Source organism: Manis javanica, chromosome 6 (assembly GCF_040802235.1).
Source record: "Manis javanica isolate MJ-LG chromosome 6, MJ_LKY, whole genome shotgun sequence".
NCBI classification, from domain to species: Eukaryota; Metazoa; Chordata; class Mammalia; order Pholidota; family Manidae; genus Manis; species Manis javanica.
This window is the reverse complement of record NC_133161.1, coordinates 27,051,474-27,068,751: the sequence shown is the minus strand read 5'-3', so window position 1 is coordinate 27,068,751 and position 17,278 is coordinate 27,051,474. Positions and strand designations below refer to the sequence as shown.

The following is a 17,278-nucleotide window of genomic DNA, read 5'->3' as shown; positions in this document are numbered from 1 at the left end:
TCAAACAAATGTCAGAACTGTAGTTCAAATCCGTAAGTCCTTACTACTTAAATCTGAGGGAAAAAGCAGTTTTTTCCAATGAAAAACTAGGTTAAACACTTTGGAAAGACACATTTAAGGTTGGTAAATATAACTGGAAAGATAAGGAGAAAAATCTTGAATATCTAGAAGAGTCTCCAGCCATTCATTCAACAAGAGCATGTGCCAAATATTCTATAAACTGACAAAAGATTCCCTGCCCTCAGGGAACTTATTTACCGAAAGAGAAAAGGTAGAATGGATAATGAAGATGTTACATAGTATATTAGGAGGTGATCACTGCAACAGGAAAAATTATGACAGGAAGGGAAAGTATGAAGTTTGTGAATGAGTAAAAGGAAGGGGCATTTTAAACAGTGTTAACAGGAAAGCCACAGGCCTAAAATGGAGTCACTTATGTTAAGGGCCCCAAATCAGCAAAACAAAATTTAATGTCTAAACTGCAGTCCCACCCCTGTTAAAGGAATGTAACCTTTAGCAAGTTAGCCTGAAATTTCCTGCTTAGCACTGAGAAATTTACTACAGGATCCCTTCCATTTCCTCTTAGTATGGGATTCTTTCATAAAACACTTTGTTTGCTAATGATTTCTTTTCCATCTTTAAAAACCTTTCCATTTCTGCAGCTCAACAGAGCTCCTTGCTATTTTGCTAGATGGACTACGCAATTCATAAATCCTTTTAATAAGGCCAATTAGATCTTTAAGTTTTCTCAGTTGAATTTGTGTTTTCAAAAGGGAAGTCAGGAAAAGCTTCCCTGAGTTGAACAAAGATCAAAGAGAAAGGGAGGAAAACCTGAAGGAAATGGCATCAGGTACAGGGAACAGAAGTAAAAATATACCAGCATGTTCCACAAACGGCAAGATGGTACATTTAGCTGAAGCATAAAAAGCAAGGCGGGAGCAGCAGGAGATGCACATCTCCACCGTTCCGGCTCCCCAGGGGCACCCTCACCCCCACTGCTCCAGCTCCCCGTGGGCACCCCCCTCCGCTGTTCCGGTAACCACTGGGCGGCCTGGATCCTGAGTCCTGCTCTCAGCAGGGGGTTCCTCGGCTCCATTTCGGCTACCACCAGGCAGCATCAAGCCCTGGCTCTGGTAACAGCTCCTCCCTTTCTCCTTCAAGCCCAAAAGGATGGCAGCAGTTTCCTGCAGTTGGTAACCTCTGCCTTGCATTACAGGCTCATATTTGCTCTTTTAGCTTTTCTAATAACTTTGAAATTATCTCCCTATATTAAATTCCATTAAGCCACTTCATAATTTTCTGACTAGATCCTGAGCAATACGCTCCTACATCAAAAGATACAAATAAGCATACTTTATATGTTGTGTTCAATTAAAATCTGTAAGGTATGCATATATCATTTTATATGATCCACACTAGGCTTATCAAGTCCTTCCCAGAGATATCAGGCTGGAGGGGTTGTACAGGAGATGGGAGAAGAGAAAGGGAAGAGGTGGAGGGGCACTACGGTGCTTCCCAAACACTCTCTGGAGCCCAAGGCAGAAAGCCAGAGGCTCCTGACAACATATGACTAGAGTAGAGAACCCCATCCCAGTCCTTCCGGGCAGCCTGCCATTATCAGTCTACACGATAAGGCTCCAGGCATTCCTGCGGCAGCGTCCTAAGAGCTGCCAGAGAGGAGGGTCTTGCTGTTACCTGCCCTGTACGCACAGTATGTAGCTTAAAAGAGAGGAGGAAGTACATGCTTGGAGATGTCAATGAAGAGAACACTAGAGCCATTAAAGGTATCAAGACAAAGATGCCACCCACATTTGCTACAGATCACCAAAAGAACACATCACCAAACATCACCCCACATCACGCCGCTCAGCTGTGCTGGAACAAGGACATGCACAACTGTGAGCCTTCCCTGGGCAACCTCGACACTAACGCTTACTGCAGATACATAGTATGCATCAAAATTATTAAAATTTAGCTTCAAGTATGTACTGAGAGCAACAGGCTCTGTAGAAAAACACAAGGTTATATTGTGTTGTATAAGTGGTATAAAGAGAAAGCCAGGGAAGACAGGACCTTCACTGGTGAGAAAATACCACTTCAGAACTACAACTGTTAGTCACCCCTAAGTTTACTTCAGAAAGGATGATGTCCTTGAAGAGCACAGTAGAAAGAGGCTTCACTATATCTGCGTAAGACCTAAAAAAAAAAATGAGATGTTTACTGACTTGTTAGATATGAAAATATAACTCACACAAATATAACTTACAAAGAGCCTTGAATTACTTAAAAGCCTTTCTTCCTGGAGAGGAAGTAGTTTTCAGAGGAGTCTGAAAGCTTTTAAAGTGGGACTTTGGTTCCCATCTGCTGTCGTCAGGACAGAAAAGGAACAGTAATGAGAAAACAGGCGCTACCCTAGAGAAAGGGGCTGCCAATTTCCTGAAGGGATCACTTCCTTAGCACTACTCTGCCTGGAAGCTAGGTCCTCCATTAAAGTCTGTGAGAGAGACAGGAAGGGATCAGTCACTGGGAGTCATTGGTTTATTCAGTCCTAACAGCAATCCAATCCCCTGAGATGCCGGAAGGTAAACAGAAGGGTTGAAAAATGACGTACTGTCATCTCTGAAACCGCAGAGTGGAATTCAAATTCCAAACATGGATGAAGGACCCTCCCATTGACATTATAAGCATAACCACACGAACTGAGGGTAATTAACAGCAAACTAGACCAAAATGATGCAGTGTCACAGAGGACTGGCCTTGGGGCTGGAAGGTATACAATGTGGTCCTGATACAACCAACAGACATGAATCCTAAAAAATGGAATTTAGGAAACCAACCACGAAAACGGGAAAACCTAAAAAAAAAAAAAAAAAAAAAAAGTGAAGTCCATTACCTTTAATAAGACTTAAGGTGAAGCAAACGCAGACTTGCCTCTACATCGTTCAAAACATGCCATCTTCAGAGATCTATGAACTATTCTCCACTGCACAGAGTCTCCACAAACAAGGCCAAAATTTAGTTTGTCTTCTGCCCTCTCTGACTTAACTCCCAGTCTAAATTCCAGCTCCTCTGCTTTCTTCTCGTACATAGGCTGGTAAGAAAAAACTAATTTCTCAGCCTTCCTTAAAGCCACGGTTTACCAGTAAGTAAGGCACAGAGAGAAGTCCAGGTGTGGAGGAAACCCACTCTCCAGAATTCTCTCCACGGCAGAGCCCGTGGCTCCTCCTTTGCTTCTGCCCAGAACAGCTCACCCACAGGGAGTGGCACCCACAGAGGCTGGAGCCTCACCCTCAGGCGTAAGGAGCAAGAGCGGGGTGTCAGGCAGCCTTGTGAGGGCATCGCTGAGCCTCCGCTCCCACCGCGGTGCTCTTGTAAAGGGAGGTAACTGAGGCTCAGCAGCCGGACAGGCTTTCCACCAGAGCCAACACTGTTCATTTCCCCTTGCGCTGCCCGCCTGGGTGGTGGCTCCTCATTCCACAAGCTGCCCCAGCAAGGGCCCAAGAATAACCTTCAAGTCCTCCTCATTCCTATCGGCCCATTTGCTTCTCCTTCTGTTTCTTAAACATCTTACAGTCCTTCTCTTGATTCTCCACCTGATCCGGCTTTACCACCTTCACTTATGCTCTTTCCTGAACTACTGCAATGACATCAAATTCCTGCACCAGTCTTCCAGGCACAAACCTCTCCTTAGGCTTTCCAGACACACCGACATGAATTCTTAGCTACCAGCTTACCTCACAAGCGCCTTCACAAGGGTGGGGAAAAAAAATGTGCGAAGTGAGCATTTTAACTAACATTTTTTAAGTAGTAAAATAAGATACCATTTGTGCTAATCAACTATACAAAGGTCTCTAAAACTCTTCATGGATCATAGTAAGAAATATGTGTCTGTTAAAATAAACCAATCTTACAAAGACATCTAACAGTCAAAGTTCACAAGGATGCAGTAAGGGCAGATTCTTACAAACTACTCATAGTTCATGAATATATCATTTGTGCATATACCACAGTACTGTTGCAGGAACCAAGGGAATTACAAACAAGGAGTTGGGACACCAAGACGTTTGGCGAGAGGCAGAGTTTATTAGTGCCGGCACTGGCTCAGCAGATTCACAAACCAAAGGCTGAGCCCTGAACACAGAGGGGTCATGTCTTTTATACCTTTACTATGAGGTTAAAGGAAAACAGCTTTTCCTTATCTGGTGGTTAATTGTTTAGAGGGAGGATGAGATATGGCAGGCGCTTCTGTACCATACCCTAACAATGCCACAACGCTGGAAAGCCCCCCTCCCTTTCTGGGTTAAAAAAAAAACTTCGTCCTTTTTCTGGGCTTCCTACCTCAGTATGTGTATATATCATTAAAGAATTGTTCAATATCTATTACAAGTCTAAACATGCATATTCTTTAACTTACTCCCAGTCTAGAAATACTGTGAAATCCATCCCTCACCCCTAATAAGATACACTCAGATGGTCTTCATGGCTTAAAGGTTAATTAGGGTATATATGAGGAAAGAGTACACAGCCATTAAAGTATTAGGAAGAGCTTTTTTGAATAGAAAAATACTCAGGGTATAATGCTACCTGGAAAAGAAGTCTAGAAAATTGTTTGTTGCAGGATCAACAGGAAAATAGGCGTGGAAACAATAAAGATAAATTGCTCAGCACTCACTGCCATTACCTCTGGTCAGGTTCTAAGTATTTTCCCCTTGATTTTTCTGGATGTTTCTGGACTTTACTATACACAATACTTCTATACTTAGAAAAACATATGGAGATTTATAAAAAACCAAACAGTTAAAAACTGAAGTAAAAGAGAAACTACAGTTGACCCGTTTATTATATGATGCCACATCTCCTAACCAGATTCACTGTTGCTTTGGGGAAGGGCAAAGGAAGCACTTGAGGACAGGGGCCCCAGGGGCAGGCACTTGAAATCAAGAACCTTAACAGACTTACAGTTTATGAGGATTCAGAATTCCAATTATGAGGTCCTGACATTTTAAGATTCCTATTCAGTTACCCATACTATCCCTAACTAACTCCCTTGATAAAGCTGTTGTAAGACCACAAAAATACTCGAGTCACCTAATGTCAGGAGTTAACCGTACGTAGTAATGCTTTCATGGCACATGTTTCTATACCATGTACTTCTGACTTGTGCATCTAACCATGTTAAATAAGAGCTCTTATACCAGAAACAAAGTAGTTCTATTTTGAAAGACAGAGACAACCTTGGGAAACACCTGAAGTAAAGATGCCAAGGGTTTGGAAGAGAAGGGAGTTTGAATTCTAACTCACCATTTACAAATTGAATGACCTTAGACAGATTGCTTACACTCTGAGCAAATACAGAAATAGAAACTTCTAGGACTTAATGTCACTTAATTCCTACTCATTTCTTTTAAAAAGACTTTATGTGTTTCATTCCTTTTCAACCTTTATGCTCTGAAGGACATCCCAGGACCTAGTAAACATTAATATTTCAGGATTATGTATAGTTGACATTTTGAGCTATATATATTTTTGTAAAGATATTGAGACTATTCTGATGTGATGCTTCTGAGCAGCAATATATAATTCTGAAATGAATGAAAACATTGGGAGCCTAGTGATGTCCCTGGTGAGACAAAGCCCAAGTAAAAATCACAGCAGTTAAGCAAATATGCTCAAGAGAACAGTCTTTAATGAGAATAAAAAGTTGCTTCATAAAAAATGTTCTCATCGCCACGCACTTGGCTCTTGGGGAAAACCACACACTGTGGGACCACCAACTGAAGCATTACCTGTTGATGCGGTGAGGGAGCAGGACCTGAGGGCCATGTGCTATGAAAGGAATAGAGTGACTCCTGCCAAAGTCACTAATGGAGCTGAGGTCTCTCCCTGACTTTAGCACATACTTCACAAGTTGTTTTTCAGAATATACTCCTGATTCTCCTCACTACTCCCTCCCTTTGGTTTGCTCAAAAGAACTGCTTAAAATATTCAATTTAACTGGGTTTGGGTTAATTGAAAGTTTGTATTATTTTACACTAAAGAAAAATATGCCTAAGGACTCAAGTTTATAAATGATCGACTGAACAAGGGAGTCATATACAGATGGTGAAGAGTTGCGTAATTGGATAAGAACCTTTTAATTTTTCACCTTAATTAATGTTTACAGTAACTGGTTAATGCCTGTAGGCAAAAACAATGCTGACTGAACAAGTCTCCTGAAATTCTTCTCTTTGGATGTTTAAATTTCATATCAAGATCATTTTAGAGTCTATGGACCTCATTCCAGGTAATAGCTCCATGAATATACAGGAGTGAAAGACAGAACTACTAAGGCATATAGGAAATTAAAACATAAAATAGGGACTATTTTAATTGTACACATAAATATACCATTACAGTGCATTTTGATTCTTGTAAGTCTGTGTACCTAAAGTAAAGCCAATGCAGGAGAAAACACTTTCTTAACAATCTGAAGAGTATGATTAGAAAATTCATCCAAATAGAACATTCTAAGATTTGTAAGTATGCTAATAAAGACAAGATGACTGCAAGGAGCTATTTCACCATAAAGAAAAGCAACAACACTTTTACCACCCAGTCTCTCTCCATTCAAAGTTGATGAAATTAAGAAAGCCTAATCCTTTGGTACAGTGATTCTCCAACCTAATCAGACACAACATCCCATGTGCTGCACTCATAAGCCCCCACCCCTTTAATTTTAAATGAAAACAACCATTTTGCTATGCACAAATGAAATTTACTGCTAGGTTATGCTGTCTGCCCAGATATTGTCAGAAATATTTATATCCTACCTGGAATATAGTAATTGAGAAAGTTAAACAAAAAAGTAACTCAGTATGGAAGTGCTTTAGCATAGCTGGTCTAGAAGAATAAACTATACCGACTTTTATAAAATGCAGAGGCCTGAGTTTAAGTTAGGCAATGTTTAACTGATTGGTGTCAATACTTTTTTATTTTAAAATAAAGCTAAATAGTTTTTGTATATATCCATAAAAATCAGAATATGACAGAATAGGACATGGCTGATAAACATCCTGCACTGGTAACACAAATATCACAAACATCACTGTTACTGATGACATTTTCAAACTTGTAAGCAGTTAAGACCTTCTCCTTGTTGGATCCTTTCCTTCCACCACATCATGCTCAGCTACTGCCCCAGTTGTAGTCCACATCACAATTCTCAAGTTTACCTCTTATACCCAAATTTCTCCCAACTACCAAAAATTTGTCCTTTTGCTCTCCACTTCTTTGAAGAACCACAACTTTTACATCTCACCTATTAGATTCCAGCTTCTGGCAAGACCTATGCTGGATTAAATTGTACATTTCCCCCTTCCTGTGCCCAGGCATATGCATGTGCACACACACACTTCATCACTTCTGAAATATTAAGGAATATAAAGGGAAAAATAACGTCCAAAGCCTAGGAGTCCAGGATGTAGTGCTCAAACTCTATGGAAATTCTTATGAAATTGAACAATGCATCACCCTTTAATTTTTCACAATTGCTTGGACATTGTGGCCTCCCTGTCATTTTAGGTGTGTCCTTTCAACATGTAAAATAAGAGTGGCCTTAGTTGAAGCTGGGTGGTGGGGGGGGAGAACAAGAAATGCTTTATCTCCATCTCCCTACTTACCAATATTCAAGGATATATTCGATCTTGCTGGTTAAGAAAACCAAAGGTACATAAATGTAGGCAATGTTCATTTTGTATTTCAGGATTGTTCCTGATGATACCGCTTTATAAGTGTTTTTGACTAAAGCAGCATTTTGAGTTTCACATATTTTTCTAAAGAACCAAATTAAAATAAGAGTCTCATCTTTTTAAAATTTGGAATGTATTTCCCTAAATTTGCTAAAGTAGTAAGAATACAGGTTTCATGGCACAATTTTCCTGCAGATTCCTAAGAATATTTTAAAAGGTAATATTGCAGACTAAAAGAAAACTAAACCCCCTTCCAGAGGCATGTCTGCTAACTTCCTAATTCTTGAAGAAAACTAGAGACACAGCTTCTTAAATCACATTGGCTCACCCACTAAATCAATACGGTCATCAGAACCATGAGGAAGGTAAAGGAAGATTTACATCATGTCACTCTGCTTGGCCCTGGCTCCGTGATGGGAGAGCTGAAATGCCATACAGAGAAGATAAACAAAAAGCAAACAAAGCAGAAGACACTAAACAAAATGGAAAATAAGATCAAACATGTTGGCAATGACTAATAAAGTTTCCCACTCTTGTAAAAGCAAAGACTAGGTAAAAATTAGATGACTTTCCTCAACATAGAATAAGCCCCAAATATGTGTATACACACATATACATGTGCAAATGTGTACATATGCTGGTACGTATAAGTGAATATATGGGTATGTTATGGACCTATCTGATAAACTTCCCTAGTAGTTTCAACGTTAAAATTGGATAAAGTAGAAAACTTATGCACCATGTGCCCACACACACAAACACACAGAATCAAAGGGAGTTACTTTTCACTGATTTTAAATATGTACTGATGAATCTCCAGAATATTATGAACCTGGCATCAATACTTATGAATACTTTTAGAAATGCAAAATTAAGTACATATAACTATAGTCAGATAATTTAGTCATTAAGAGGACAAAAATAAGATATTATAATGGTAATTAGATACCTTTTAATCCTGAAGTCAGAATAATTTGTGATGTAAAACTTAATACTAACTACACAATGAAAGAAGTTTTGTGAACCACTGTCACAACATGATAAAATTACTGAAAACACTTCACTTGAAAATTCTGAAAACTCCTTTGAATAACTATGTAAATAATTGATTCGAGGGAAAAATAAAATCTGAACAGATTTAGCAAAAAATAATGTTTCATAATGTAACAGACTGATATCAAACTGTATCTAGAGGTAAACTCATAGCTTTATATCTTTTTATTATAAAATAATCATCCTAATAAGACAGATGAGGGAACTGCTTCCCTAACCTCTTAAAATAAAAAAAAAAAACCTAAGGAAAAACAGACTATTGATTTATAAATAGAATTTATAAAGTTAACATGTGCATTTATAAAAACCAGGATATCTGGGATATTTGATGGATTTTTTTAAAAGGGAAAATAAAATCTGAAAAACTTAAAATGAACATAAAAGATTGAGAGAACAAGTGCACAATATGTCCAACTCCATGTTAATATAACTAAAAATGTAGAAATGGTCAGTTGCCTGAAATCATGCAATTATCACATCTGAATCTGGAATAAGAAAATCTAATAGGCTAAACGGAAAAAATAAATAGGTTCTGGATGTAATTAATTTCATAAGTTAAATCCTTTCATAAGTTAAACCAAGTATTAAATATTTACATAGCAAAAAAATATTCTAGAGCAAAAAGTTAAAATGTTTCTCACATAACACTACTGTTCTTTAAAACCAAACCTGTGAAAACTAAGCCCAAATAGATAGATCTATCATGAATAGAAGAATAAAAATCAAAGTGTAGGGAACTCAAAATCAAGTGTACCCAAAACCGCCACTATCATGTAGGATAAATTACCCTAGAAATGCAAATATAGGTTAATAGGAAGCCCAGTAATCTGTCACATCAATACAACACCAGGCAATTATCTCAAGTGACATGAACATAATTTGTTAACAGTTGAGGCCATTCCTGATAATTTTGTATCCTAATGAAGAGAATACATATCCTAAAATACTGACACTACACTGTTGCAGAATTGTGGCATACAAAAACCCTCAGCACAGCCTGGGACAAGATACTGGCAACAGACACTTTTGGACATTCTTACCAGTACAGTGATGTGTATAGCAGAAGCGACAGAGCTACTGAATGGGCAAAGACAAGTTATCACTATGAACAAATGATTCAACTGCTTACCTAGAAAAATCTGGAAAGATCTGGCAGTAATTGCTAATTAGTATGCAGTATTTGACCTGCTATAACGAGTTTTGCAGTTACCCATAAGATCATAGGAAAAGTCACAAGAAAAATAAGACATTTAAAAACAACCATGATTATAAATGCGAGGGGTCTATATGAAGAAAACTACAAAACATCACAAACACTTAAGACTTGACTAATGGAAAAAAATACACTATGAAGGAGACTGAATAGTAAAAAAATACTGTTTCCCCACAAGGCTAATTACAAATGAAAAAGCCAGGACCCAGATGGAGTTACAGATGAAATGCCTTTTGCTCATTCGATGAATAGCCCAGGCCCTCTGGAGCTCAGAGGGACCTCCTAGCCAATACGCTGTCCTGGTTCAATATTTTTAAAGGTGGGGGTGGGGGTGAAGGAAGGGAGAGCAAAGAATGATGAAAGGAATTTTGACACAGAAATGGGACTAACCCATCAAATATTAAAATATATGACAGGCTTACCATACAATTAGAGGTACTAGCAATAGGAAAAACCCTGAATTCGTTCATTAGATAAGTAACCTAGAAACATACACAATCTGTGTATGAATTATTTAACAGCTTATGAATAAGAGGATTTCTGCGTGTCTCATTCTCTACCCCATTCTCCGAACATCAGCTAAACTCGTAATAGTGATACAATTTACGAAGGGAAGAATATGAGCAATTTGGCCTTACAACCTATTAACAGAAGTAGACCTTGATCAAAACTTAGGTTGCAAAAACTGCTATTCAGCAGGGGGGGTGGGCGTGGGGGGAGGATAAGTAAGTTCAACTTCTTACTTTGAACTTTAATTCCAGCTGGAAAATCGGTTGTTCAAGAGCATAAATTAAGTTCTTAAGAGATCATGAGTATATCTAAAAAATATCAATGAAAGGCAAATAATACAAACACCCCCCACAAAAGAAGGCTACCCTCAACATACTGGTAAAAGATTCACAGCAACTAAACCCAAACTCTCAACAGAAAAATGGTAAGAGGATATTAGACCATACACACACATTTATCATCAGAAAGGATCAAATTAAAACATCTCAGCTCTCAGAGTGGCAAAGAGATAGCTTTTAAATTGTTCATACCCTTTCTTCCAACTATAACATTTTTATTGTAAAACTTCATCACTACCTTGAAAATTATAAAATGAAAACATTCGAAGTTTGCAAAGTGATTATGTGTGATAAAGATGCAAGAATCTGATTAGCAATAATGCTCTATTAAAAGGCTGCCAAATGCAAACCAACGATTTAACCTATGTTCCCAATTTGAGAAAGAGAGCCTTTGCTGACTGCCCACCTATTGTTTGAATTTTGGAAACAGAAAAACACCAAAACACATATAGATAAGATTATTTGAACAACTTCACTTAAAATGCTTTCTAAAGTTCACTCTGTGAAAGATCCGTATGCATTACTGCTGGACATACTGAAGAAACATTCCTTGTACTAACAACCTTCATGCAATTTTTCAGTTAGGCATTATTCCATGTCAACTCCATCTCTGACATTTCACTACTTTCTTCCCAGTTCATTTTGGAATGGAAAGCATCACACAGACTTACCCTCAGCATCCTATATTTTCTGTTGCTCATGTTCTGATCTGTGGTTTTACAAATTACACAATTGTTAATGTAATTTAATCGCCTCCTGCATACCACCTAAATATCTTTTAAATATGCACTAGCCTCCCACTATATTGAATTAACGAAGTCTAGAATATTATATAGATGTGTTTTTTGTTCTTTGCTTAAAGCATTCCTATTCCCTTTTCCTTACTATGGAATACCAGTTCATTCAGTAATCTCATTACTGCAAATACCTTCGCCTGGCCCATATGACAGTAAGTGCTCTGTAGCTTCCCTTTAAAACAGTAGATCTCAACCTTGGTTGTACACTGGAATCACCTAGAAGTTTTAAGACAACCCAGAGATTGGTAATTAGGTACAACACAGATACTGGGACTGGAATCACCTAGAAGTTTTAAGACAACCCAGAGATTGGTAATTAGGTACAACACAGATACTGGGATTTTTAAAAGCTCACGGGGTGATTCTAATGTGCAGCTAAGGCTAAGAATCACAGGTCTTCTAAAGCCAATCCTATCTAAATCTGTAGGTAACACAGTGGTCAGAAAATGAAATGTTATAGATTTGGGGTAATTCCATAATTTGGTTTCTTGATTATATTCTTAAAACTTTGGGAAGGTGTCATGTGTTCCAATGACATGGCCCCTATTAGTTATTTTCTAGCCTGAAAACTGGAACAGCAATAACGCATGGCTGCAAATCACCTCTTCTTCCCAAAGGAGGGTCTGATTTGAAATGCATAGTGGCACAGTAATTCGAGAGGCCTGCCTCATCAGTTGGCTTTTCCATTCAGATCCCTACTTCATAACCTGGCAATTGGCCTTCTTAGGTTTTGAAGGTCTTTAATGGCTTTACAAACTGTGCTAAATATCTTCTGAGTATACAAATGAGAACTGTTTCCATTAAAAACACTGAATAGCGAAACAAATACAGTGTTTTCACTTTACAAGCAGTCGCGTATCAAAATTACAGCTGATTTTTGAGAGAAAGCAAATGCCAATGTCACTTAATCAGTTTGAGTTCTCATTAGCACAATACATTCCAGATTAAGTGCTGTGCTCTCTAGATGCCCCGTAGAGGGCTAGATGAATCCAAGCAACAAGCATTTTCCGGAGATAATGTTTAAGTCCAGTCTGAGGCTTTACTTTAATATGTGGTTTCCAACTCATTCCCTACAGGGCAATGTATTCCCTATTATTAAAAGCAGCAGAGGATATAACCCATTCCTTCTGTATTTGCACCATAATGTACCAAAGCCTGACCTGCACAGAGGATCAATTATCCTCGCTCCCGAAGAGGGTGCTTTTTTTCAGTTACCACCAGACCTGCTGGAAACCTGCTAGCAAGAACATAAGGCACACTACGGGTTTCTATTCTGCTTGCCTGTCGGGTTTGGTAAGGGCCCGGGGCAAGTGTCACTTTGAAGTTACTAGCTCTACACCAACAGATATTACCATGTTTTTGTTTTTTTACTTTTAGAAGGGTAGGTTAAGTCCTGGAGGTCTCAACACACTAAGGAACAGTTTTCAGAGAAGACTTACTTTGCCTTTATGTTACCTTTCCTCCATCCTGTATCTCATTGATTCTTTGAAGCACAGACTAAACCTGACATTCCCTGCATCCGAGAGACAAGTTCTTACACAGTAATGTGCTGAGAATACAGCAGGGCACGGTTGTACCTGAGGCCCCAGGATGCGGCAACATAGCACTAAGGCACGGCGACTCCTTGCCAAAGGTAAGTGATGCTCAGCCTTTACAAGTACGTGGTTTTAAAAGATTGGCTCTTTCTCTGAGCTGGTGATCACCTAAGCAGTCACGGGGAAGGAAAAAAAATTAACTACCACATCCAAAGAGAAAAAGTGACCATTTCATTGCAGTATAACAGTCAGGTGTGAGCTGTAGGCGAGAGCCCACTGTACATTATTTCACCCTATGCTATTTGCCCACAAGGCTCTCTTCCTGATCAGTGTTACTTAAGGAGCTTACTTCCTCACCACCTATCATTTCACAGTATTTGTGTACATTTCTCACACTTAGAATTAGTAAGGAAAATTATGCAAAGTTGCAGGAGTGATTATAAGATTTAATAAGGCACAGGTTAGTGTGATTACCGTGTCAAGGCACACAGAAATGCAAAGAACATGGGTATATGAGTCATATGGAAAGTTATTAGGTACCACTTTAATCTTTAATTCCATTATCTCTAGTTTTAAAAAATAGCTGGCTCCTTCATCTGACTAAATTTAATTAAAAAATTAAGTAACCACTGACTGTAAACATATTATAGAGTTCCGGCTGACCAAAACTATTATTATTAACATTTTAAGTCGTGCTCACCTGAAATAGTTATAAATGGAGAGCTTCAGTCTGTTTTACTTATAAAATGAAAACCCTTTCAGATCTCAGTCTGTTTCAAAATTCAAAGTTGGGAGAAGTGAGTAATCAGTGATATACATTACAATTTAAGCTATTTAGTCCTTTTACTAGATGTCAGACTACTGGAAGATACAGGATAAAAACATACAACAGATTAGGGATATGCAATTATCCTGTTACTTCTCTTATATTACCCAACTGTAAAATTCAAGACTTCAAGTTTTTGGAGTATTAGCTTATGCAAATTCACAAGAATATAGTTAAATTCCCACTTTGTTTTGTCCAAGGAAACCTGACTGCCAAGCATTGCTCCAGCTCCCTTTAGCAAGCTGCATATTTTTCAAAAGTGGGGGGCATTTGGAGAAGTTTGAATAAGGGACATAATTTTATTAAAGGGAGGGGAGTCCCATAACTTAATTCAACAAAGTTAATCTGACAACTCAATGCTCTCAACACTAAGAAAATTGAAATTTCCAAGCATTCAAATATTTTTTCCCAGAACATATGCAGTGTTTTGCTTTTATTGTCGTTTGGATTTATTTTCGGTAACGCCCAGATAAGATAACAATGGTTTCAATAGTATTGTGGATGCACCTGTTTGCCAATTCAAATAATTTCTAGAGAAACAAACATTCTATTTAAGCAGGAGGATCCCAGGAAATCTGCACTACTTGAACAATCAAGGAAGTTTGTTTCATTATCAAAATACAACATGCACATACAGTTGAAGTTAGCTACCAGAGACTTTTTGCAAAAGCTCCTTCAAGGATAATCCAGACAGGAATAGCCTTAATTTTTCCCTCATTTTTATGCTTTAATACACTAAAAATAAGCTTAAGTGCAATGGGAACGCTCAAACTGGAGACTGGATGATATTCACAGCTTTATAAGTCACAAAACATGTTTTTACTTACACATGACTTAAGAATGACTATGAAAGTTGAAAGTTGTTCAACCTATAGAGTAAGAAGGTCACAGGTGCGTACACACAGTTCAATGTATCTATTGGGCATGGTACTCACCTAGGTGTGGTACAGAAAGCTCTCAAAACTGACCTGGGGAATGGTGGCTTCAATTGGGCCAACTGGTCTGGGATTAGGAAATGCTACTCTGACATCTCTCTTCAAAATGAGGGGTCTGCCTAGAGGGTCCCAAGGTCCTTCCCAGCTCTGGCAGTTTCTGACTCAGTTCCCTAGAGGATTAGGTAACTTGAAGAATCTGTGCAATTACCCACCAGCTATATAGAAAATCATCCTATAAGCACTCCCAGAGAATTATTCAAAACAGTTGCTTAATTTGGGCCTGTTTTAAGAGGCTGGGTAAATGAGAGTTGGAAGACCACATTTACTCTGTGGTATATTGTTTTTTTCAAAAGCCAATTCAAAATATCTCCCAATTTCTACAGAATGCATCATGTGTTGAAATTACTACTTCAGAAAACCAGTAAGCATCTGTGCATGCAGGTATACCCTCAGCAAATTACAACCTCTCAGAGTTTCTAGATCATGTCCCAAACTAAGGGAGCTGTGAGATTTCTACTGAACCTTCTAGGTTCAGCATTCTATTAAGGAGTTCTTAGAGTTTCCATAGAAAACATTTACCCAAGTGGGCAATTTAATTACTTTTGCCTGCTACAGAATGTGAGTTCCCTGGGACTCTTGGTTTAAAACTAAAGTTAGAAGACATCTCACCTGAAATCAACTCCTTACCTCTTTGGTGAGAGAAAAAAAAAAGCATTCGTTATGAAGTGGTTGTGCACAAGTCATTTTTCATCAGTAGTGCATTAGGTCTTTCTAGTAACCCACAGCCACCCTGCAGAGCTGCATCCCTTCTCTAGCGTTTGGATTTGATGCCTTAATTATACAGCAGTACAGGGAACTTGTTGAACTTTTGGGCATCACGGAATTATTTCTACCCCTTCATCGTGGCAAAGATTTCTCTCCGGCTAACAATGTATTCAGATTCCCCCCGTTTCACCCAGCCACACATTCAGGTTCACGACAAAGCCCTGGTCGAACGGGGCTAGGTGGACAGCAACGCACAACCGCTGTTAGACATTAAAGTTGATAAAAGCCATAGTCTAACCTGGCCAGAAACTAACCCCGCTGGGCGCTACCACCGTACGGCCGGTGCAGTCGGCGGGTCTCTGTCTCCCGGACGCCAAGCTGACAGCTTCAGCCTGCGTTGGAGAGACGCGTCCGCTGCAACCTGATACCCAAGGGGTAAAGCACCCACTTCACCCCAAAGATTCCCTTTACCTAAAAGACTAACAAAAATAGTGGCCTGCTTTGAGAAGGACAGCAGGCAGGCGTCCCAGAGCAATCCCTGAGAAAACCCGGGGAGGAAGAAGTGGAGGTAGCAGGCGCCCCGTCCTGCACGCAACTCACCTTCTGCTGCCTCCGGGCCATGTCGGTGGGCTGCTTGGCGTTGAAGGGGTACGCGATACACCTCACCACGAAGACATAGAGCTGCAGGCGGATCCTCCGCTCCTGCTCCTCGTCCAGCTGGCGTTCGGGCTCGTCTCGCCCCTCGCTGAGCACGGAGGGACTCGGGCTCACAGGTCTGACCGCGCCGCCGCCTCCCGCGCGCCCCGGGGCGTCCCGCCGCCCTTCCCGAGCTGGGGCCAGGGGTGCCCGCTGCGAGCCGCCGGCCGCCACCAGCACATCGCGGCTCTCCTCTTCCAGTCCCTCGTCCGACTCCTCCTCGCTGGAAGACGGGTCCAGCATGGTGCCCGGGGCGCCCCTCCGCTCAGCCCGCAGCCTCCGGGCGCCTCACCCCCCGGCGACTGCGCCCGTGGGTAGAAGGGAGCCGCGCGGCTGGCGGCAGCGGCCGCAGAACGAAAGGGAAACTGGCCAGAGCTTTCCGGACACGTCGAGTTAGATTCCGGAGTGTTTCCTACCACCAGGGTGAAAGGGGCGGGCGGGAGCCGGGAGGAGGACTGGGCGAGGGAGAGCCGCCGGGATTAAATAGGCGGAGTTAGCGTTGGGGGTGAACGTAAACGCCTCGTGAACAGCTCGGCGGGTCCTGGGACCGCCAACCCCGCGGTCCTCCCACGCCGGCCGGCGGAGGCCCAGCCGCTTGGGCGCAGGTGGGGAACCTGTGGCGCCTACAACAAGCAACACGTGGAATGGAATGTTGAGCGGGCGCGGGGCTGCGGTGTGCGCGTGCGCGCGGCGCCGCCTCTGCCGGGCCTGGGTGCCCGGGTGCCGCGGTGCTCGGTTTGCAAACGTAGGGAGCAGCTGAGAATAATGGCTCTGTGTGCGCGCAACCCAGGGTTTCATGAAATGCTGTGACCCACCACCCACCCTCTTTTCTCCTCAAGATTGAGGGGTGGGCAAAAAGGAGGTGGGAGAGCTATTCGCCTGC

At 40.6% G+C, this 17,278-nt stretch overlaps 1 protein-coding gene across 14 annotated transcripts in view; it reads right to left on the bottom strand.

Moving 5' to 3' along the window:
• Positions 1-16,996, bottom strand: part of CADPS2 (calcium dependent secretion activator 2) — a 519,662-nt gene extending 502,666 nt beyond the window's left edge. For 3 of the 14 annotated variants that reach the window (XM_073238513.1, XM_073238515.1, XM_073238522.1), the window contains exon 1: positions 16,300-16,993. In XM_073238513.1, the coding sequence (XP_073094614.1) occupies positions 16,300-16,638 (339 nt within the window). In that variant the 5' untranslated portion in view covers positions 16,639-16,993. Of the gene's footprint in view, positions 1-16,299 lie in introns of all 14 variants that reach the window. The other 11 variants (XM_073238510.1, XM_073238511.1, XM_073238512.1 and 8 more) reach the window with 7 other exon arrangements.
• Positions 16,997-17,278: the final 282 nt, after the last annotated feature.